The sequence below is a fragment of the Carcharhinus amblyrhynchos genome, chromosome 9 (genome assembly GCF_965287045.1).
Source record: "Carcharhinus amblyrhynchos chromosome 9, sCarAmb.v2.hapA, whole genome shotgun sequence".
Classification (NCBI taxonomy): Eukaryota; Metazoa; Chordata; class Chondrichthyes; order Carcharhiniformes; family Carcharhinidae; genus Carcharhinus; species Carcharhinus amblyrhynchos.
This window is the reverse complement of record NC_137332.1, coordinates 111,100,212-111,124,487: the sequence shown is the minus strand read 5'-3', so window position 1 is coordinate 111,124,487 and position 24,276 is coordinate 111,100,212. Positions and strand designations below refer to the sequence as shown.

The 24,276-nt window shown below is 48.8% G+C and overlaps 1 protein-coding gene across 1 annotated transcript; it reads left to right on the top strand.

Annotated features, from left to right (window-relative positions):
• The first annotated feature begins 227 nt into the window (after nt 1-227).
• LOC145348556 (polypeptide N-acetylgalactosaminyltransferase 3-like) lies at nt 228-22,813 on the top strand. Its single transcript, XM_080196747.1, has 10 exons — nt 228-649; nt 4,351-4,523; nt 6,364-6,513; nt 8,620-8,854; nt 10,499-10,616; nt 12,493-12,693; nt 13,415-13,546; nt 15,416-15,508; nt 16,578-16,730; nt 22,685-22,813. Exons 1-10 carry the CDS (start codon nt 228-230, stop codon nt 22,811-22,813), a joined length of 1,806 nt encoding a protein of 601 aa, XP_080052873.1.
• Nucleotides 22,814-24,276: the final 1,463 nt, after the last annotated feature.

The window sequence follows — 24,276 nt, the reverse complement described above, 5'->3', positions numbered from 1 at the left end:
ACCCACGCAGACACAGGGAGAATGTGCAAACTCCACACAGACAGTGACCCAAGCTGGGAATCGAACTCAGGTCCCTGGTGCTGTGAGGCAGCAGTGCTAACCGCTGTAGGCCTGAAAGACACTGGCTCCTTCAGTTTTGGCCAGCCAAACAATAATCATTCTTTTTAAAAGACGCACGAAATGTTTTAATTCTGACACCAGTCTTGTTTTCTGTCACCCAGGAAGGAATGGCTCGGCTGGTGAAAGTATTTTTCTCTCGGAAGCTTTTTATGGTCTTGTCTGCCTGTGCCCTCACCCTCTTTCTGTCGCACTGCCTGTCCAAAATAGCTGAGATGGATTGGTCAATGGAAAAGGCAGAGGCGGACGTTACATCCACCGTGGCCAAGTCTCATATCAGGAAGCCGGCCAGTGTGAACCGGCACTGTCCGCCCGGGCACTATTCCGGCGTGGAGCTGGAGCCTGCCGCCTTGCGTCCCCACCAGGACCCCGGAGCGCCGGGTGCCTCGGGAAGTGCCGTGGTGCTGGACGGCCTCAGTTTCAAGGAGGCAACCGAGAGGTCCATTGGCTTCCAGAAGCACGGCTTCAACGTGTTCGCCAGCGACAGGATCTCTGTGCACCGCGATCTGGGACCCGACACCAGAGCTCCAGAGTAAGAACCTTTTGCCGTCACCGGTGGCTGGAGGCTGATGGGGGATTAAATGTACTGGCGGCTGGGCTAATCCCGAACAGAGATGGAAGGAGGTCATGTGGCAACTGAGCAGCAATTGTACTCGTTAGAGTTCAGAAGAATGAGGGGAGATCTCATTGAGACGTATAAGATGATGAATGGGATGGATAGGATAGAGGTGGAGAGACTCTTCCCGCTCAGAAAGGATAGTAGGACTAGAGGGCACAGCCTCAAGATAAAGGGGGGGGGCGCGGTTTAGAACGGAGTTGAGGAGGAACTTCTTCACTCAAAGGGTGGTGAATCTCTGGAATTCTCTGCCCGTTGAAGTGGTGGAGGCTGCCTCGCTAAATATTTTTAAGACGCGGGTTGATGGGTTTTTGATAAGAGAGGGGATTAAGGGTTATGGGGAGAGGGTGGGAATGTGGAACTGAGCCACGACAGATCAGCCATGATCTTATTGAATGGCGGGGCAGGCTCGAAGGGCCAGATGGCCTACTCTTGTTCCTATTTCTTATGTTCTTATGTTCTTATATTTATTGAGCGCCTTGAAAAGTGAGGGAAACATCCCAGAGCACATCACAGGAGGCTTATTGAGCAAGCACTGTTGCCTGGACGGCACGGTGGCACAGTGGTTAGCACTGCTGCCTCACAGTGCCAAGGACCCGGGTTCAATTCCCCACCTCGGGTCACTGTATGTGTGGAGTCTGCACATTCTCTCCGTGGGTTGCCTTTGGATGCTCTGGTTTCATCCCACACTCCAAAGATATGCAGATTAGGTTGATTGGTCATGCTAAATTGCTCCATAGTGTCAGGTAGATTAGCAGGGTAAATACGGGGTTAAAGTAATAGGGCCCGTGTAGGATTGTTGCCAGTGCAAGCTCGATGGGCTGACTGGCCTCCTTCTGCACTGTAGGGATTCTACAATTCTCAGATTTGACAACGTGTTAAGTCCGAGGCCAGAAACTCCAAGGTGTCTTATGAAGGCAGTCTAGATCTTAAGTTTTACGTTTAATTTTGGCATTAGGGTGAGCATAAAAGATCAATCCTGGTATGATTCAAGTGACCTACTAGGAAGCTTTTATCAAATATTTAAGGTCACAGTTAAAATATATTAAAGAGATTTAGCATAACCTCTACCAATTATCAAGAATCAAACATGATACAGTACAAACCTTAACAGCTAGCTATCTATGATGTTCCAAGTCAAACATCATCCCATAAACATATACCCCTTTCTGGACTTGGCACAAAAAGCAAGTATGCTCACGTGATGCTGGGTTTTGCAGCTTTTTAACACCTGCTGTGAATTGTTTCTTTGAACATTGGATTAAAACTCTGAGGCTTCCCAGTCCTGGAATTTTCCAAAAAACCTGGAGAGAGAGCAAGAGACAGAGACACTGCCTACCTCCACCAACTTCTAACAACAACTCAAGGAGGGCAGAATTTCCAACTCCAGAGAGAGGGGAAAAGCTTTGTTGCTGCTCTCCACCTCAGGCTACAACTGAAAAGCAACTAAAAACTGTGAAAAAAGATCTGCTCCAGGCAAGACCTGTCCTGTCCATCATGCTTCAGCCAGCAATTCCAAAAGGATCATAAAACCCCAGGACACTTGTTATAATTCAGGCCAGAGACTCCAAAGTGTTCCATGAAGTCCATCTGGATCATCGAGCAGCACGGTGGCACAATGGTTAGCACTGCTGCCTCACACCTCCAGGGACCTGAGTTCAATTCCTGTCTTGGGTCACTGTCTGTATGGAGTTTACACATTCTCCCCTTGTCTGCATGGGTTTCCTCCAGGTGCTCCGGTTTCATCCCACGGTCTAAAGATATATGGGTGAGGTGGATTGACCATGCTAAATTGCCCCTTCGTGTCCCGGGATGCTTAATTAGAGGGATTGGCGTGGTAAATATGTGGGGTTAAGGCCTAGGTGGGATTGTTGTCTGCGCAGATTTGATGGGCCACATGGCCTCCTTTTGCACTGTAGCAATTCTATGATAAGTTTTGCAATTTGAATTTGGCTCCACTTCAGGTATGATTCAACTGACCCACGAGGGAGCTTTTATCAAACAAAGTTTATTTAAGAATACAGTTAACTTGTATAGAAAGAAAATTAGCAAGAACTTTTACCAATTGCAAACAAGAAAGAAAACCAGCCATGATATTGTATAAACCTCAACAGCTAAATACCATTTCAACCAAACAAATCCCATGACCAAAAGCCTTGCCACACTTTTCGCACAGAAAATACAAATGCTCACGTGATGCTGGAACTTGGTCCTTTGGTTGGATACTACAGTTCTCTCGAGGTGCGCGCGCGCGTGCGCACACACACACACACACACACACACACACACACACACACACAAGCTTGGAGTCAGAACAGCTTCCCAAAACACCAGAAAGAGAGACACTCTAGGTACTAGCTAGCAAAACCACCAACAGCAGAATTTTCACTCCAGGAAGGCAAGAAACCTAGCTTCCACGTAAGGACAGCAGATTTCCTTCCCTAAAGGACATCAGTGAACCAGATGGGTTTTTCCGACAATCGACAGTGATTTTCATGGTCATCAGTAGATTCTTAATTCCAGATTATTGAATGCAAATTTCACCATCTGCCGTGGCGGGATTCGAACCTGGGTCCCCAAAATACTACTACGCTATCACCTCCTAAAAGCTAGTGTGAAGTTGGCTTTTAGGAGGTGATAGCATAGTGGTATTATCTCTATAAGACCTGATAAGGCTGACTCCACATGACCTTGGGCTGTATGAATGAGACAAGATAAGGTCAGAGATAACAAAGTCATCAGCCTTCTTCTGTTCTGTCAAAAGGACAAGATAAAGGTACGAATGATGAGACAAAGAGTTTTAGGAGGTCAGCAGGTTGTACCATTATTTATGACATTACTTATGATGCCTCTATTGATCGAATTCCTGAATAAGCTCCAGTCGTGCAGACTGATAATGATGATGTGTAAAGACTGAACTGATTCTTTATGTAAGCGTGGACTTGAGAAGGAATTAGCAAGTCGCAACGACGGTTCTCCAAACTCAAGTTTATGCCAATACTGCATGCAGTCTTTCGGAAATAAAGACTAGTTATTTGGTCGGAACGAATTTTGTAGAGTCTCTCTCTCTATCGCAGTAAAGAAGCAGGAAAATTTCCACTTCAACACTCGCAGCCAAACTGAAAATGAAACCCTTGAATTCACTATGAAGAAAAATGACTGTCCAAAACACAGGACCTGCCACCCAGTCTTTACCCAACAACGCAGGGTCATAAATGCCAGGAAGAACCTGAGGTCCAGAGTAAAAGTAAACAAAACCCATTTAAACCACTGAAGGTTTTCCAGTGTTTTCTCTCTACATAATGGCTTGTTCTCTGCATGTTCCCTTTCTGGTCAGGTCTCCCTGAACACCAACACTTAACCAATTTAATTGAGAAATCTCGATGAAGGGGCCCGAAGGCCCGAGATGGAAAGGAAAACACTCGTCGTCAGAGCTGGGCAAGAAACCTGAGAGGAAAGTTCAAAGGTGAAAGGGTCTGGGAGGTGTCGATATAAGGCTGAGGGAAAGTAACTACCAAGCTACTGACAGAGAAAGAGAGATGAGAGACTCGCTCACAGTTTCCTTGACCCTCTCCCGTTCGGTTTCTTTACCACCCATACCCACCCCCCCCACTCAGGTGCGTCAGTCAACGATTCCAGCGTTGTCCTCCCCTGCCGCCTGCCAGTGTGATCATCGCATTCCACAATGAGGCCTGGTCTACTCTGCTCCGAACTGTGCACAGCGTTCTCTACACCGTCCCCACCCTAGTTCTGAGAGAGATCATCCTCGTGGACGACGCCAGCACCGAAGGTCGGGTTTCTGCGGGTATTTTATTTGTTCATCTTTGTTTACAGGATGTGGGTGCCACTGGCTGGGCCAGCATTTATTGCCCGTCCCTGAGGGCATTTAGGAGTCAACCATCCTTTACCTAAATGGGGAGAGGTTTCGGGGTGCTCCGGGGCAGCGGGACCTGGTTGTCCTTGTTCATGAGTCACAGAAAACTGGCACGCAGGCACAGCAGATAAAAAAGAAAGCAAGTGGCATATCGGCAGGATCTGGCCAAGATAGACTGGGAACAGCTACTGATGGGAAAATCTACAGAAGAGCAGTGGGGAGGGGGGGACATTCAAAAAAGATTTGATTTGATTTGATTTATTATTGTCACATGCAGTGAAATTTTTTTTTTCTTGCACTCTATACGGACAAAACATACTGGTAGGGAAACTATTAGAGAAACTTCTGAAGAAGAGCATCTATCTCCACTTGGAGAGACAAAGCCTGATCAGGGATCATCAGCGTGGCTTTGTCAGAGGGAGATCATGCCTCACAAATTTGCTTGCATTTTTTGAGGAGGTGACCAGGCGTGTCGACGAGGGTAGTGCAGTCGATGTAGTTTATATAGATTTCAGCAGAGCTTTTGACAAGGTCCCACATGGGAGACTTGTAGAGAAGGTAAATTCACGTTAGATACAGGGTAATTCGATAAAGTGGATTCAAAATTGGCTCAGTAGTAGGAGACAGAGGGCGATGACAGAAGCTGCTTTAGTGACTGGAAGCCAGTGTTCAGTGGCTTACCACAGGGATCTCTGCTGGGTCCCCAATTATTTTTCCTTTATACCAATGACATTGACGACTAGGTGGGGGTTAGGATCAGTAAATTTGCGGTTGACACAAGGATTGGCCGGGTGGTTAACAGTGAGGTGGAGTTTCAATATAGATATAGGTGGAATGGTCAAATGGGCGGAAAAGTGTCAAATGGAATTTAACCCCGAAAAGTCTGAAGTGATACACTTTGGAAGGGGTAATTTGACAAGAAAGTATTCAAGGAATGACACTAAGGTTCTGTGGAACAAAGAGATCTTGGCTTGTTTGTCTACAGATCTCTGAAAGTGAACGGGCTTGTTAGTAGGGGAGTGAGAAAGGCAAATGGGATACTTACCCGTATCAATCGAGGCATAGGTTACAAAAGCAGGGAAGTCATGTTAGAGTTGTATAGAACGTTGGTGAGGCCACAGCTGGAGTACTGTGTACAGTTCTGATTATTACATTGTAGGAAGGATGTGATCGCACTGGAGGGGGGTGCGGAGGAGATTCACCAGGATGCTGCCTGGGATGGAACAGTGAAGTTATGAAGAGAGGTTGGATAGCCTTAGATTGTTTTCATTGGAGCAGGGAAGACTTGAGAGGGGTGGGGGGCATCCTGATCGAGGTGTATAAGATTGTGAGGGACATGGACAGAGTGGGTAAGGAGCAGCTGTTCCCCTTAGTTCAAGGGTCAGTCATGAGGGGAAATGGGTTCAAGGTGAGGGGGCAGGAGGTTTAGGGGGGGATGTGAGGAAAATGCCTTTACCCCCGAGGGTGGTGACAGTCTGGAATGCGCTGCCTGGGAGGGTGGTGGAAGCAGGTTGCCTCACATCCTTTAAAATGTGAGCGCTTGGTACAACATAACGTTATGGGCCAAGTGCTGGCAGATGGTATTAGGTGGGGGTTCAGATGTTTCTAATGGGTCGGTGTGGACTCGATGGGCTGAAGGGCCTCTTCTGCGCTGTATGATTCTATCATACTAAGGTGGTTCCTTTCCCGGAGTATATTAGATAAGGGAGAACAAGTTGCTGTCTCAATCTCATGAGCTTGACGTTCTTGTTTGCAGCCCACTTGAAGCAGCGTCTGGACAGCTACGTAAAGAATCTCCCCCTGGTGAAGGTGGTCAGACAGCGAGAGAGGAAAGGATTGGTTTCTGCCAGGTTGCTAGGCAGCTCCGTGGCAACAGGAGAGGTCCTGGCCTTCCTCGACTCGCACTGTAAGTAGAAGCGTTTGTGCTGTCCCTCCAGTTGCCTGCATTCAGATTTTGAATTGATTCGCTTTATTATTGTCATATGTATTAGTAGACAGTGAAAAGTATTGTTTCTTGCACACTATACGGACAAAACATACCGTTCACAGAGTACATAGAGAAGAAGGAAAGGAGAGAGTGAAGAATATAGTCTTACAGTCATAGTTAGGATGTAGAGAAAGATCAGCTTAATACAAGTTGGGTTCATTCAGAAGTCTGACGGTAGCAGGGGAGAAGCTGTTCTTCAGTCATGAGCTCAGACTTTTGCATCTTTTTCCCCCGTGGAAGAAGGTGGAAGAGAACATGTTCAGGCTGCGTGGGGCCTTTGATTGTGCTGGCTGCTTTTCCGACAGAGTCAATGTAGACAGAGTCAATGGATGGGAGGCTGGTTTGCGTGATGGATTGGGCTACGTTCGCGATCCTTTGTAGTTCCTTGCGGTCTTGGACAGAGCAGGAGCCATATCAAGCTGTGATCCAACCAGAAAGAATGCTGTCTATGGTGCGTATGCAAAAATTGATGAAAGTTGCAGCGGATATGTGGAATTTCCTTAGTCTCATGAGAAAGTTGAGATGTTTGTGGGCTTTCTTAACTATAGCGTTAGTATGGAGGTGTTCAAAATTCTGAACAATTTTGACAGGGCAAGGAAGGATATTCTGTTTCCACTAGTTGGTATGTCAGTGAGTCACAATTTCAAGATGGTCAGCAAGGGAGTGAGAAGGGGAGAAACTTATTTACTCAGAGAGTTTTTGGGATTTGGAAAGTGCAGCCTGGGAGAATGATGGAAGTGGATTCCAAAGAATGTTTCCAAACAGAGCTGGATACATATTTTAACGTGATGAATTTAGAGGCTGCGGAGATAGGTCTGGAGAACTGGGACACTTTCAGGAACCAATGCAGACACGATAGGCCGAATGGCCGCCTTCTGTGCAGTTAAATTCTACAATTCTCTGATACATTGTCCACCCAGCCCTACATCCCATATATTATCAACCCAGCCCTATATTCTATACATTACCCACCCAGCCCTATATTCTATACATTATCCACCCAGCCCTATATCCCATACATTATCTACTCAGCCCTACATCCCATACATTATCAACCCAGCCCTATATTCTATACATTACCCACCCAGCCCTATATTCTATACATTATCCACCCAACCCTATATTCTATACATTACCCACCCAGCCCTATATTCTATACATTATCCACCCAGCCCTATATCCCATACATTATCTACTCAGCCCTACATCCCATACATTATCAACCCAGCCCTATATTCTATACATTACCCACCCAGCCCTATATTCTATACATTACCCACCCAGCCCTATATTCTATACATTATCCACCCAGCCCTATATTCTATACATTACCCACCCAGCCCTATATTCTATACATTATCCACCCAGCCCTATATCCCATACATTATCCACCCAGCCCTATATTCTATACATTACCCACCCAGCCCTATATTCTATACATTACCCACCCAGCCCTATATTCTATACATTATCCACCCAGCCCTATATCCCAAACATTATCCACCCAGCCCGATATTCTATACATTTTACACCCAGGTTCTTGGAGGGTGAGATAGTGGGAGGGTGAATTACCAGGAGGGCAAGGTACAGGTGCTGCAAAGTAATGGCAAGGGCAAGGGATTGAGGCTGAGGTACTGGGAGGGGTGAGTTACTGGGAGGGGTGGGGCATCAGAGGGTGAGGTACTGGGACGAGGGAGGAATCGGAGGATAAGATATGGGCAGGTTGAGGTGGTGGGGGGGAGTGACTTACTGGAAGGACTGAGTCATTGGGAGGGATGAGTTATTGTGAGCAGCGAGGTGCTGGAGTGTGAGATACCTCAAAACTGGGATAGGTGAGATACTACAGGGCATAATCATGGGAGCTGTATGGTACTAGGTGTGTGGTATTGGATGAGGCAGCGGGTGGGGGTGGTGTGTGTGTATGAGGGACACTATGCCCCACCCCCCGTCCCCCTCCTACCCCCCTCCCCCACCAGCCCAAGTCCACCGCTGTGTACCAGACGTACTGACTGTGCCTTTCTCCAGGTGAATGCTTTGCCGGCTGGCTGGAGCCGCTGCTGGCCAGAATCGTGCAGCTGGAGCGCGTGGTAGTGAGCCCGCAGATCAAATCCATCAACCTGCACACCTTTGAGGTGGAAAAACCCTCTCCGTACGACCGCAACCACTCTCGGGGCACCTTCGACTGGTCACTGTCCTTCAACTGGGACGAGTTACCCGCCTACGAGAATGACGCCAGGAAGGATGAAAGTTTCCCTTTCAGGTCAGCGACGGTGGAGTTTGTAACCTGTTCCCACCCTCCTACAGTCTGCTTCTATCATCCCTGATTTAGATTTGCCCCAGCCTCCAGGGCTTGTATTTGAGAACATGTCCTAGGCTGCGGCGCCGGTGGGGATTGCTTTAGCTCAGATGGCTGCACGGCTGTTCACTAACACAGTAAAAATGCCAACAGTGTCGGTTCAATTCCAGGACAGGCTGTCCTGATTCACAAATGCCTCTTTTTAAGGGGAGGCGATGGCCTAGTGATATTATCGCGAGATTGTTAATCCAGAAACTCGGCTAATGTTCCGGGGACCCGGGTTCGAATCCCACCACAGCAGATGGTGGAATTTGAATTCAATAAAATAAAATCTGGAATTAAGAATCTACTGATGACCATGAAACCATTGTCGATTGTCGGAAAAACCCATCCGATTCACTAACATCCTTTAAGAAGTCTCACAACACCAGGTTAAAAACCAACAGGTTTATTTGGAATCACGAGCTTTCGGAGCGCTGCTCCTTCACCAGATGAGTTTAGAGTTGGATTTCACAAACGGGGTGTGTACAGGCACAGACTCAATTGCAAGGTAATGGTTGGAGTGGGAGTTTTTACAGGTAATCAAGTCTTTACAGGTACAGACAGTGTAAGTGGGCAGAGGGATGATCACAGGTTAAAGAGGCGTGAATTGTCTCAAGCCAGGACTGATTGGCCGGTCTAATGCTGGCATCTCCACATCATTCCCTCCTTTAGGGAAGGAAATCTGCCATCTGTCTGGGTAATTTATTATGGCCGATCAGCCTAACCTGCAGGTCCTGTTTGTGGGAGGAAATCGGAGTGCCCAGAGGAAACCCAAGCAGACACGGGGAGAGTGTGCAGACTCCACACAGACAGTGACTGAAGGCTAGAAATGAACCGGGTCCCTGGCAGTGTGAGGCAGTGGTGCTAACCACCATGCCACCCCATTTACGTAGAACAGTACAGCACAGTACAGGCCCTTCAGCCCTCGATGTTGTGCCGAGCTTTGTCCGAAACCAAGATCAAGCTATCCCACTCTCTATCATTCCGGTGTGCTCCATGTGCCTATCCAATAACCGCTTGAAAGTTCCTAAAGTGTCCGACTCCACTATCACAGCAGGCAGTGTATTCCACACCCCAACCACTCTCTGAGTAAAGAATCTACCGTGGACATCCCTCCTACATCTCCCACCACGAACCTTATAGTTATGCCCCCGAGTAACAGCTACATCCACCCGAGGAAATAGTCTCTGAACGTCCACTCTATCAATCTGCCTCATCATTTAATAAACTTCTATGAAGTCGCCTCTCATCCTCCTCCACTCTAAAGAGGAAAGCCCCAGCTCCCTCAACCTTTCCTCATAAGACCTACCCTCCAAACCAGGCAGCATCCTGGGAAATCTCCTCTGCACTCTCTCCAATGCTTCCACATCCTTCTTATAGTGAGGTGACCAGAACAGCACACAATATTCCAAATGTGGTCTCACCAAAGTCCTGTGCAGTTGCAGCATAACTCCACGGCTCTTAAACTCAAACCCCCTGTTATTGCATTGTAACTTTTAGAAGAAAATGATTTGTCAAGAACTGACGTTCGTCAACACAAGGTTTTAGTGCTTTTTCTGCTTGCAGGACACCGGTGATCTCAGGTGGACTTTTTGCTGTCTCCAAGACCTATTTTGAACATATTGGCGCCTACGATGACTTGATGCAGATATGGGGCGGAGAGAACTTGGAGCTGTCTTTTCGGGTAACAGAAGTTTCTGTAAATAAACTAAATGAACCTGTTGAGTCATCTTGTGAAGTCTATATAACTGAGCCTGCGTTATACTGCAGACTCTTATTGAACTGAACCCCGGCCTGTGATCAGGTAATTAGAGGGATCCTGTGCTAGCTGAACAACATTGGCTCCCAGTCTCGTTCCTTGTTTTCAAATCCCTCCACAACCTCCCTGTATTTGTCAGCCTTCTCCAGTCCTACAACTTCCGAGGTCTCTGCACTTCCTTCGATTCTGGCATCTCTGGTTTCCCTTCACCCTCGCAGGCGACACAGTGGTTAGCACTGCTGCCTCACAGCGCCAGGGACCAGGATTCAATTCCAGCCTTGTCTGTGCAGAGTCTGCATGTTCTCCTCGTGTCTGCATTTCCTCCGGGAGCTCCGGTTTCCACCCACACTCCAAAGATGTGCAGGTTAGGTGGAATAGCCGTAATAAATTGCCTCTTAGTGTCCAAAGGTGTGTTAGTGTGGATGAATTAGCCATGGTAAATGTGTGGGATTACTAGGATGGAGTGAGAGGACCTAGGTTAGATAGAATTGGTGCAGACTCGATGGGCCAAATGGCCTCTCCTGCACTGTAGGAATTCTGAGGTACGTCTATCAGAGTTCAAGGCAATTAAAATTTTTGTCAAATAGAAAACAAATTCCTTTTAAATAGTCTGGACTAAGGCATGGCAGAACAGATTGTGAGTCTGGAATGTTGTGAGTGGGAGATCAGCCTCTCATCCATTGACTCCGTCTACACTTCCCGCTGCTTCAGAAAAGCAGCCAGCATAATCAAGGGCTCCATGCACCCTGGACGTACTCTCTTCCATCTTCCCCTGTGAGGTAAGAGATACAAAAGTCTGAGGTCATGCGCCAACTGACTCAAGAACAGCTTCTTCCCTGCGGCCATCAGACTTTTGAATGGACCTACCTAACACTAAGCTGATCTTTCTCTCTACCCCAGCTATGACTGTAACACTACATTCTGCACACTCTCCTTTCCTTCTCTATGAATGGAGTGTTTTGTCTGTATAGTGTACAAGAAACTATACTTTTCACTGTCTATTAATACACGTGACAATAATAAATCAAATCAAAGATCGAGTTGTTGGATACTATCCTGAGCAAACCTGTCTCTTCAGGTCAGAGTCACCAAGGTGGAGTGTGAGTTAGGGACACTCCGACACCCAAGGAGCAGTTTGTGGAGAGTTAGCTCCAGACTGCGGTTAATATACCACATGAAAAGCACTGAATAAATGCCAGGGTTTGAATTGGGGAGATGGGAGAAAGTCACAGGGCGAGACTTTCCGACCACGCTCACCCCAAGACTGCAAAGTCCCACCCGAGATCAACGGACCTCTGCATGGTCTTGTCCCACTCGCTACGATTCCCGTGGAGGGTAGCATGGGAAAATTCCTCCCAGAGTTTGTAAAGGTTATTTTTAAAAATATATCATGGGGTTTTTTTTATATTCATATTCAACGTCGCTGGCTGGCTAGCATTTATTGCCCATCCCTAATTGCCCTTGGAGGGCAGTTGAGAGTCAACCACATTGCTGTGGCTCTGGAGTCACATGTAGGCCAGACCAGGTAAGGACGGTAGATTTCCTTCCCTAAAGGACATTATTGAACCAGATGGGTTTTACCGATAATGGTTTCATTGTCATCAGTAGATTCTTAATTCCAAATATTTTTTATTGAATTCGGATTCCACCATCTGCCGTGGTGGGAATTGAACCCGGGTCCCCAGAACGTTAACTGAGTTTCTGAATTGACAGTCCTAGCGATAATACCATGAGGGGCCACCACCTCCCCATTTCCCCCTCACACGCACCTCTGTCAGTAACTGAATGCTATCGCTCATAGGTCTGGCAGTGCGGCGGGCAGCTGGAGATCGTGCCCTGCTCGGTCGTGGGGCACGTGTATCGCAGCGACACCCCGTACACCTTCCCGGACGGAGTGCAGGTGGTGTACCGCAACCTGGTGCGACTGGCCGAGGTTTGGATGGACGAGTACAAGAGTGTCTTTTACCATCGGAGCCAGAAGGCAGCGAAGATCGCGCTGAAGGTGACTCTGGTCAAGAATATCTGGGATATTGTGGGCGCTTGCCTCAGCAATGGGCTGAGTGTAGCAGGAGCAAACAAAGACCCATTTCTAGAGTAATTTCGAGAGTGGTTGATAAAACGTACGGGATCCTGGGCTTTATGATAGGGCACAGAATTCAACAGCAAGTATAAAATGCTGCTTGGGACCTCAGCCAGAGCATGGCGTCCATGGGATCTAGGGCGGCGCAGTGGTTAGCACTGCTGCCTCACAGCATCAGGGACCTGGGTTTGATTCCCAACTTGGGGTCACTGTCTGTGTGGAGTTTGCACATTCTCCCCATGTCTGCATGGGTTTCCTCTGGGCGCTCCGGTTTCCGATCACAGTCCAAAAAATGTGCTAGTTAGGGTGCATTGGCCGTGCTAAATTCTCCCTCCGTGAACCCGAACAGGCGCCGGAGTGTGGCAACTAGGGGATTTTCACAGTAACTTCATTGCAGTGTTAATGTAAGCCTACTTGTGACACTAATAAATAAAACTTGAAACATTTCTGGGCACAGCACTTTAAGAAAGATGGGAAGACACCGGACAGGGTGAGTGAAAAGTTTCATAAGAATAATTAAGGGGATGTAGCAGGAATTTTCCTGGAATGCCTACCAGAAGAAGGTAGCCAGAATTCGTGAGGAGAGGCGGGAATACTGAAGGAACCAATGGTGTAATCTGTGGCCTCCCTTTCCTCTTTTAAGGGTTTGTTCGGTGACGTTTCTGAGAGGAAGAAGATCAGAGAGAGGCTGCAGTGTAAGAATTTCTCCTGGTATCTCAACAATATCTATCCAGAGATCTTTGTGCCGGACATCAGCCTGACCGTGTACCCACAGGTGAGTTGGCTGGACATTTCCACATGGGATTGATGGCTTCAGAGTGTAGGGAACTCCAGAAGCCTCGCTTGCGCGGGAGTTCACAATGTGAGGGCAAAACAACAACAAGTCACATTTTGTGTAGCACCTTTCACCCAACAAAACAAGAGCACGAACAAGACAAAATTCCACACTGGGGGAACATTTGAACTGGTCTAAACAAACAGGAGGCTTCAGGGAACATCTTTATGGAAGCGAGAGAGAGGTGGTGAGGTTTCTCTTTGTTATTCTGCGATGGGATGTGGGCACCTCTGGCAAGGCCAATATTTGTTGACCATCCCTAATTGCCCCTGGACTGAGGTGTTTGCGCAACCATATCGAACGGCAGTTTAGAGCAATGCTGTGAGTCTGGAGTCACAGGTAGACCAGACCTGGTAAAGACGGAAGATTTCCTTCTCTAAAAGACAATGGTGAATCAATTCCATGGTCACTAATATTGAGACTAGCTACTTGCCACACTATAGGAAGGATATGAACGCATTGGAGGGAGTACAGAAGAGGGGCGGCATGATGGGTAGCACTGCTGCCTCACAGCGCCAGGGACCCGGGTTCAATTCCGGCCTCGGGTTACTATCTGTGTGGAGTCTGCACATTCTCCCCGTCTTTGCGTGGGTTTCCTCCGGGTGCTCTGGTTTCCTCCCACAGTCCAAAGATGTGCAGGTTAGGTTGAATGGCCATGCAAAAATGAAACTTGTGTCAAGGTATTATGCAGGGTAAATATGTGAAGTTATGGGAATAGGGCCTGGGTGGGATTGTGGTTGGTGCAGACTTGATGGGCCGAATGGCCTCCTTCTGCACTGTAGGGATTCTATGATTTACAAAAATGGCTTCCAATAAAAAGAGGGAGAAGAGGATATGGGGAAGAGATGGGGAGGTGGATTGAGACCAGGGAAAGATCAGTAATGATCTGATTGAATGGCGGAACGGGCTCAAAGGGCTACTTCTGCTCCTAATTCCTATATTCCTCTGATTCAAGGCTCCCTCAGGGCCTTTTATTGGTGAATGTCCAGGTTTGAGACTGAGTCCCGTCTCTCTCTACACCCCACTCCCTCCCCCTCCCACCCCCAGCCTTGGCAAGTCAGGTTTGGAGATCACAGGAATGGTCCAGGGATTCGGCATGATTCTCAACACAAGTCAACTGCAAATCTCATTAGATTTGATTGGATTGGTTCTTGTCACATGTATTAACAAAAGTATTGTTTCTTGCGTGCTATACGGACAAAACATACTGTTCGTAGAGAAGGAGAGGAGAGAATGCAGAATGTAGTGTTACAGTCATGGCTAAGGTGTAGAGAAAGATCAACTTAATGCGAGGTAGGTCCATTCAAAAGTCTGACAGCAGCAGTGAAGAAGCTGTTCTTGATTCGGTTGGTACGTGACCTCAGACTTTTGCATCCTTTTCCCGAAGGAAGAAGGTGGAAGAGAGAATATCCGGGGTGCGTGGGGTCCTTAATTCTGCTGGCTGCTTTCCCGAGGCAGCGGGAAGTGTAGACAGAGTCAATGGATGGGAGGCTGGTTTGCGTGATGGACTGGGCTATGTTCATGACTTTTTGTAGTTCCTTGCGGTCTTGGGCAGAGCAGGAGCCATACCAAGCTGTGATACAATCAGAAAGAATGGTTTGTATGGTGCATCTGCAAAAATTGGTGAGAGTCGTAGCAGACATGCCAAATTTCCTTAGTCTTCTGAGAAAGTAGAGGCGTTGGTAGGCTTTCTGAACTATAGCGCCGGCATGGGGGGGGACCAGGACAGGTTGTTGGTGATCCGCGTCATGATTTTACACCAGTGCCTCTCCCCTGAAGCCAATTGTAAGACATGTCTTACTGTTACAGCTGATGAACAGAGGGACCCAGCTCTGTTTGACTATTGGACTGACTGGAAACTCTGTGTTAATGTACCCCTGCCACAGTCTCCAGGAACACCAGGTAAACGGGCGAGCGGTGGGGGGGGAGGAGGTAGTAGCCCATACCGGAAATAACAGAGAACAAAGTTTTGAAAGTTGCCAGGCGATGTGGTTGGCCGCGGGGCAGTCAGTAGCTGGCATCACTGCTCCTGAACCGTGCGGAGAAGGATGTGCCCGATCCGGCCCTTTACTCTGCATTCACGGCAAATGCCAGCCGCGACTCACTTCTCTCCTTTGGGTCAGGAGGCCGGAGACCCATTCCAGCGACTGGTGGAACGGTGGCGCAGTGGTTAGCACAGCTGCCTCACAGCACCAGGGACCCGGGTTCAGTTCCGGCCTGTGTGGAGTTTGCACATTCTCACCGTGTCTGTGTGACACGTGCTGGTTAGGTGGACTGGCCGTGCTAAATTCTCCCTCAGTGTCCCGAGGTGAGCAGGCTAAGTTGATTGGCCATGATCAATGTGTGGGGTTACAGGGACAGAGCAGGACAGCCTAAGTAGTGTGCTCTCTCGAAGGGTTGGTGCAGACTCAATGGGCCGAATGGCTTCCTACTGCACTGTAGGGATTCTAGCAATTCTATGAATTCACGATGCTCGTCTGGAGAGCAGGGGGAGACACTCTGGGCCAAATGGACTCCTTCTGGCCGAGCAAATTCAGAGAGGCACGGTGAGGCACAGTGGTTAGCACTTCTGCCTCACAGCGCCAGGGACCCGGGTTCGATTCCGGCCCTTGGACGACTGTCTGTGTGGAGTTTGCACGTTCTCCCCGTGTCTGCATGGGTTTCCTCCGGGTGCTCTGGTCTCCTCCCACAGTCCAAAGATGTGCAGGTTAGGCGGATTGGCCACGCTAAATGTGTGGGGTTATGAGGATCGGGCAGGAGAGAGAGCCTGGGTCAGAGAGTCAGTGCAGACTTGATGGGCCGAATGGCCTCCTGTGGGGATTCCATGATTGCAACTTCAACTGGAAACACTGGGGAGTCTCGGGAAGAGCGCTGTGCTAATTCAGCTCCTACTTACTTCAATGACAGTACTCGGAATGGATTCTCACCCTGTTCATGTTCTCAATCCTACCCCCACCCCCCCCCCCCGCAGTATTTCGAGTACACGTCCCGCAGGGAGATCCTCACCATCTCCTCCCACCGGTTGTGCCTTCAGGCTGCGATTGTCAGGGTGCTGCTGGTGAAATGTGCCACCTCTGGATGGGTTGCCAACGCGATGGCAGCTCAGAGATTTCAACTCAGTAAGGTGAGCGCAAGCTCTCTCCCTTCCCGCAGGCAGCAGTCGCAATTCTACAGCTGACGGATGTCAAGGGGAGGGTGGGGAATGGGGGTGTGGGTGGGGGACTGTTTTCCAATCTGAGTGTCATCCTGTTCCGCAAACTGCCTGGGAATCTGCTTCCTGATTTGGTAGAGCATCCCCCAGCAACTGCACACAATACCACCCTCTGGGACTGGGTGGGACAGTGGGTCAGACACTGTCCTCTCCCCCTCTCTGGGACTGGGTGGGACAGTGGGTCAGACACGGTCCTTTCCCCCTGTCTGGGACTGGGTGGGACAGTGGGTCAGACACTGTCCTTTCCCCCCCTCTGGGACTGGGTGGGACAGTGGGTCAGACACTGTCCTTTCCCCCCTCTGGGACTGGGTGGGACAGTGGGTCAGACACTGTCCTTTCCCCCCCTCTGGGACTGGGTGGGACAGTGGGTCAGACACTGTCCTTTCCCCCTCTCTGGGACTGGGTGGGACAGTGGGTCAGACACTGTCCTTTCCCCCCTCTGGGACTGGGTGGGACAGTGGGTCAGACACTGTCCTTTCCCCCCCTCTGGGACTGGGTGGGACAGTGGGTCAGACACTGTCCTTTCCCCCTCTCTGGGACTGGGTGGGACAGTGGGTCAGACACTGTCCTTTCCCCCTCTCTGGGACTGGGTGGGACAGTGGGTCAGACACTGTCCTTTCCCCCTCTCTGGGACTGGGTGGGACAGTGGGTCAGACACTGTCCTTTTCCCCTCTCTGGGACTGGATGGGACAGTGGGTCAGACACTGTCCTTTCCCCCTCTCTGGGACTGGGTGGGACAGTGGGTCAGACACTGTCCTTTCCCCCTGTCTGGGACTGGGTGGGACAGTGGGTCAGACACGGTCCTTTCCCCCTGTCTGGGACTGGGTGGGACAGTGGGTCAGACACTGTCCTTTCCCCCCTCTGGGACTGGGTGGGACAGTGGGTCAGACACTGTCCTCTCCCCCTCTGGGACTGGATGGGACAGTGGGTCAGACACTGTCCTTTCCCCCTGTCTGGGACTGGGTGGGACAGTGGGTCAGACACTGTCCTTTCCCCCTGTCTGGGACTGGGTGGGACAGACACTGTGCTTCCCCCTCCTTTGAGCCTCGTTTGGATAGTGGCGTAGACACTATCCCTCCGCCCTACGGGACTGAGCCAGATTGTTACATAGGAAGTGTGTGAGATTAATGTCAGTCTCTTACAGGCTTGGAATCTCTCAGACGTGATTGCATGATGGTGTTGTTGCTGGACTAGTAATCCAGAGAGCCAGGATAATGTTCTGGCTCTTCCCATCACAGCAGATGGTGAAATTTGAATTCAGTAAAAAGTATGGAATGGAATGTCTGGTGATGACCAATGAAGCATTGGTGGTGGTCCAAAAAAGCCATCTGGTTTGCCAATACCAGTAAGAAGTCTCACAACACCAGGTTAAAGTCCAACAGGTTTATTTGGTAGAAAATGCCACTAGATTTTGGAGTGCTGCTCCTTCATCAGGTGAGTGGAGAGTTCTGATCACAGACGTGGCATATAAAGGTACACACATAAAGGCCAATACCAGCCATTGTTACAGATTATTCCCGATCTGCAGCAAGGCATTGACTCTTAACCCACCCTCTGAACCTCTGAAATGGCTCAGCAAACGCTTTGGGCAGTTCGGGCTTGGCCTCAAACGCTGACCCAGCCAGCAACACCCACATCCCATGAATGGTGGTGGCATAGTGGTTAGCACTGCTGCCTCACAGTGCCAGGAAGACAGGTTCACTTCCAGCCTTGGGTCACTGTCTGTGTGTATTCTGCATGTTCTCCTCGTTTCTGCATGGGTTTCCTCTGGGTGTTCCGGTTTCCTCCCATAGTCCAAAGGTGTGTGGGTTAGGTGGATTGCCTCTTAGTGCCCCAAGATGTGCAGGTTAGGTGAATTGGCCATGCTAAATTTCCCCTTGCTGTCAGGGAGGTTACATTGAACAAAGAACAAAGAAGATTACAGCACAGGAACAGGCCCTTCGGCCCTCCAAACCTGCATCGACCATGCTGCCTGTCTGATCTAAAATCCCCTACACTTCCAGCGACCATATCTCTCTATTCCCATCTTATTCATGTATTTGTTAAGACGCCCCTTCAGATATGTGGGGTTAGGGCCTGGTTGGGATTGTTGTTGGTGCAGACTCGATGGGATTCTATGACCGAACAGTAAAGGAAATGGACAGGGGACAGAGTTCTGGTTGACCAAACAAGGCTAGGGACCAAGTACTGGAAAATGGGATTAAAGTAGGTAAGCGTTTGATGGCAGACACGATGGGCTGAAGGGCCTCTTTCTGTGCTGTAAAACACTCTGACCCCCATCTGATTTAACTGCATTTAGATCTGGGCACCCACCTCAGGAAGAATATGCATTGGCCATGGAGCGAACACAGTGCAGTAATAGTAACAGCCTGGACTAGCCGGTTAAATTACGTGGGCAAGTTGCACGGGCTGGTCTTTGGATGTCTCTTGAATGTGGGAGAGTTAAGGAGTAATCTAATTGAGGTGTGGAAGATAATTTAAGGAGCAAAACTCTTCTCTTTGCTGCAGGATAGAACAAGAGGTCTTTACTAAGAAGGCCAGCCCGTTCAGGGGTGATGCCAGGAAGCAATTTGTTTACTTAAGATCCAGTGGAAATCTTGCACTCTGTCCGCTGAAAAGGTCGGCGTGACATTTGAAACTTCCAAATCTTGGGGTCGATAGACTTTCAGAGTCGGTGGGGGGAGGGCGAGGGGTCTCCTGCCCCGCTCGCCACAGGAATCAGAACAGGTGAAGGGCAGACACATTGACCTCGGGTGGGATTTCATTGTTTCGGGATGAGCCAAGGTGGGATTTTCGGCCAAAGAAGACAGAGGGTAGCAGTGGAAGGGTGTGTTTCTGAATGGAGGGCTGTGACAAGTGGTGTTCCTCAGGGATCAGTGCTGGGACCTTTGCTGTCTGTAAGATATATAAATGACTTGGAGGAAAATGTGACTGGATTGTTTCGTAAGTTTGCGGATGACACAAAGGTTGGTGGATTTGCAGATAGCGATGAGGACCATCAGAGGATACAGCAGAATGTAGATCAGTTGGAGACTTGGGGTGGAGAGATGGCAGTTGGAGTTTAGTCCAGACAAATGTGAGGTAATGCATTTTGGAAGGTCTAACACAGATAGGAAATATACAGTAAACGGCAGAACCCTTAAGAGTATTGATAGGCAAAGGGATCTGGGTGTACAGGTACACAGGTCACTGAAAGTGGCAATGCAGGTGGAGAAGGTAGTCAAGAAGGCGTACAGCATGCTTGCCTTTATCGGCTGGGGTATTGAGTTTAAAAATTGGCAAGTCATGTTTCAGCTTTATAGAACGTTAGTTAGGCCGCAGTTGGAATATAGTGTTCAATTCTGGTCGCCACACTATCAGAAGTATGTGGAGGCTTTGGAGAGGGTACAGAAAAGATTTACCAGGATGTTGCCTGGTATGGAGAACATTAGCTATGAGGAGAGGTTGGAGAAATTTGGTTTGTTCTCACTGGAGCAACGGAGGTTGAGGGGTGACCTGATAGAAATCTAAAGGATTATGAGAGGCATGGACGGAGTGGATAGTCAGAAGCTTTTTCCCCAGGGTCAAAGAGTCAATTACTAGGGGGCATAGGTTTAAGGTGTGAGGGGGGGTTGGGGGGGGTGGTGGGCAAGGTTTGAAGAAGATTTACTAGGCAGATTTTTTACACAGAGAGTAGAGGGTGCCTAGAATTGGATTGCCAAGGAAGGTAGTGGAAGCGGATAATGTCGTGACTTTTAAGGGGTGTCTTGACAAGTACATGAATAGGATGGGAACAGAGAGATATGGTCCCCGGAAGGGTAGGGGGTTTTAGTTAAGCGGGCAGCACGGTTGGTGCAGGATGGCGGGCCGAAGGGCCTGTTCCTGTGCTGTAATTTTCTTTGTTCTTTGTTCCTTCTGGCCCCACTCGCCCCCCAGGGCCGGAAGATCCCACCTGAGGACAACAGACTTTTGCACGGCCAGTGTCTCTCCTGCTATGATTCCTGTGGCGGGCGGGACTGGAAAATTCCAGCCATAGAGTCTTACTTCACAGAAGAAGGCCCTTCGGCCCATCATGTCTGTGCCAGCTATCAAGCACGTGTCCATTGTAATCCCATTTTCCAGCACTTGGTTCATAACCTTGTATGCTATGTGGTTTCAAGCGCTCATCTAAATTGTGTCTTAAGTGTTGTGAGGGTTCTCGCCTCTACCACCCTTTCAGGCAGTGAGTTCCAGATTCCCACCACCCTCTGGATGGAAAAAGTGAGTGAGTTCCAGATTCCCAGATAATGTTTTCCTCAAATCCTGTCGTTAGAATATTAAAGGCTTGCAGAATCCAGGCAGGTAGATAGAGTGAAGGTACACATCAAAGCCATGATCTAATTGAGTGCTGGTAAAGCAGCCTCCATGGGTTGAATGACTCCTTCCTTTCCCTTCCCTCTGAGGTCAGGCAAAATCTCTTCTCGCAGAGGTTGTTGAGTTTTATGGAACTCTCTTCCTAGCACAGTGGTTAGCAGCACCCAGGGACCTGGGTTCGATTCCCGGCTCGGGTCACTGTCTGTGTGGAGTTTGCACCTTCTCCCCGTTTCTGCGTGGGTTTCCTCCGGGTGCTCCGGTTTCCTCCCACAGTCCAAAAGATGTGCAGGTTAGGTGGATTGGCCATGCTAAATTGCCCCTTAGTGGTGGGGGACTAGGTAGGGTAAAAGCATGGGTGTTTCTTTTATTCAGTTGTGCAACACGCTGTTTGGGCCAGCATTTATTGCCCATCCCTAGTTGCCCGGGGGGCATCTGAGAGCCAACCACATTGCTGTGGCTCTGGAGTCACATGTAGGCCAGACCGGGCAAGTATGGCAGATTTCCTTCCCTAAAGGACATTAGTGAACCAGATGGGTTTTTCCAACAACGGTTTCATCAGTGGATTCTTAATTCCAGATTTTTTTAAATCAAATTCAAATTCCACCAGCTGCCGTGGCAGGATTCAAACTCGGGTCCCCAGATCATTAGCTGAGTTGCTGGATTAATAGTGGATAATACCATTGGGCCATCACCTCCCCATAAGAAGGCCTTTCAGCCCATCACGTCTATGCCAGCCTCCAGTGGAACCATCCAAACCACCCCAATCCCCACTTTAGCCCCATAACCTGGCAAGTTTATTTTTTTCAGGTGCCCTTCCACTTTCCAGCGTACAAACAGGGAGCAGGTGGAGAAGGCCATTCAGCCCCTCGAGTGTGCTCCACCATTTGAGAACATCACAGCCAACCTGCATCCTGCCTAATCCACAATAACCTTTCCCCCATCCGCCCGCCCACTGTTTGTCAAAAATCTATCTAGCTCAACCTTAAAAATATTGAGAGAACCTGCTTCCGTCGCCGTTTCATTCTGATACTTTGATTATAAAATCCCTACAGTGCAGAAGGAGGCCATTCGGCCCAAAAAGTCTGCACCAGCTACAATCCCAACCAGTTCCTATCTCCATCAGAGGAGGCAATGGCCTGGTGATATTATCGCTAGATTATTCATCTAGAAATTCAGATAATATTCCGGGTTCGAATTCCACCACAGCAGATGGTGGAATTTAAATTCAATAAAAAATACGTGGAATTAAGAATCTATTGATGACCGTGAAACGATTGTCAATTGTCGGAAAAACCCATCTGGTTCACTAATGCCCTTTAGGGAAGGAAATCTGCCGTCCTTATCTGGTCTGGCCTACTTATGACTCCAGAGTTACGGCAATGCAGTTGACTCTTAACTGCCCTCGGGCAATAAATGCTGTCCCAACCAGCGAAGCCCATGTCCCACGAATGTCTATGAAAAAGTTTCTGTGATTCCTGTATAGAGGAGAGGTTTGCAGGAAGGAGACTGACCTGTCTTGTTTTTCTCCTACCCAGGATGGAATGATACTGAACGCGGCGCTGGGCCTGTGTCTATCTGTGAGGGGGGAGTATGTGAAAATGATGCAGTGTGATCCAGCTGACCTCCGACAGCACTGGGTTTTCATCAGCGGAGGTTTTGACTGAGACACTTGCAGTGTGACCTGCTATACGCAGTGCAGAGTGAGGCTGTACCTGGGGTCCTTACTGATACCAGCTCCAATTCTCAATAAACAGACCGGCCGCCCATCGCCAAACCTCCCTGCTTCCACCATCGGTCACCCAAGGAGACTAACCCTGACCTGATTCGATGATTCTTAACTGTGAGGACTCCCCATGGCCGTATTATTTTAAGACCAGTTAACATTCTTGTTTGAAAGGAACATTAATTTGCTTTATTTTGATGCCTTTGCAAGTTTTCTGCTGAAATTTGTTAGTTTTTACTGCCCGGCCAATTGGTGGGACAGTTTTCGGAGGGTGTTGGCCGCTCCATGTTGGTGATTTGAGGTTTGTTAAACAGCACTGTCAGGGTGGCAGTCCTTCACACTGCACTGATCTGTGCAAAATGGCCATCGTTGAGTTACTAAATGGACCGGAGGTACCAAATGTACAAGCTCAAGATACGTTGACGGGAGATATTTTAAGAAGGAAACCCTCCCGGTTTTCTGAATGTTTTGTCACCAGTTGTGACTTCATTTACAAACAATTTTCATGTGTTGTTTCTTGCCAATGAATAAAGGGTTAGAGCGGGAAATACGTTAAAGGAGATGTTATCGTATTGACAGGGAAAAGGAGGCCATTCAGCCCCTCGAGCACAATGATCCAGTCAGAAACCAATCACAATCACAGCCGATGGAGTTAGTCACAAACAACCCCCGAGTGTTTATACCAAGTTGGGGGTGGCACAGTGGGTTAGCACTGCTGTTTAACAATGCCAGGGTTCGATTCCCGGCTTAGGTCACTGTCTGTGCGGAGTTTGCACATTCTCCGCTGTGTCTGGGTGGGTTTCTTCTGGGTGCTCCGGTTTCCTCCCACAGTCTGAAAGATATGTGGGTTGGGTTGATTGACTATGCTAAATTGCCCCTTAGGGACTAGCTGGACTAAATGCCATGGGATTAAGGGTATGGGTCCTGAGTGGGATTGTGTTTGGTACATACTCAATGGGCTGAATGGCCTCTTCCTGCACTGTAGGGATTCCATGATTCTATAAGTTGCATGTAAATTACTTAGCCTCGCTATAAATTGTAACAATGGCTCCAGCATGTCTAGTATCGGTCCAGACAACTATCCTTATTTGGTCAACACAGAAAGTGTCAGGTCACAGTTCACAGGCCAGGATGTGACTCATGGCATCCCTACAGTGCAGAAGGAGGCCACTCAGCCCATCAAGCCTGCACCGACAACAGTCCCAGTCAAGCCCTATCCCTGTAGCCTCACTGCAACCTTCTCTGAGATGCATCCGCCTTTAATTATAACTTCACCAAAATTTCCAGCTTTCTTGACTCTCATTATCACAATTGCTTTTACCCTGCTGTCTCACAGCACCCGGATCTGGGTTCAGTTCCGACCTCGGTGACTGCCTGTGTGGAGTTTGCAGGTTCTCCCCGTTT

Coding starts and splice junctions, on each gene's coding strand:
- LOC145348556 (XM_080196747.1), top strand. CDS start 228: ATGGCTCGGCTGGTGAAAGTATTTTTCTCTCGGAAGCTTTTTATGGTC. Junction 6,514..8,619: donor GGCCTTCCTCGACTCGCACT/GTAAGTAGAAGC, acceptor GCCTTTCTCCAG/GTGAATGCTTTGCCGGCTGG. Junction 8,855..10,498: donor GATGAAAGTTTCCCTTTCAG/GTCAGCGACGGT, acceptor TTCTGCTTGCAG/GACACCGGTGATCTCAGGTG.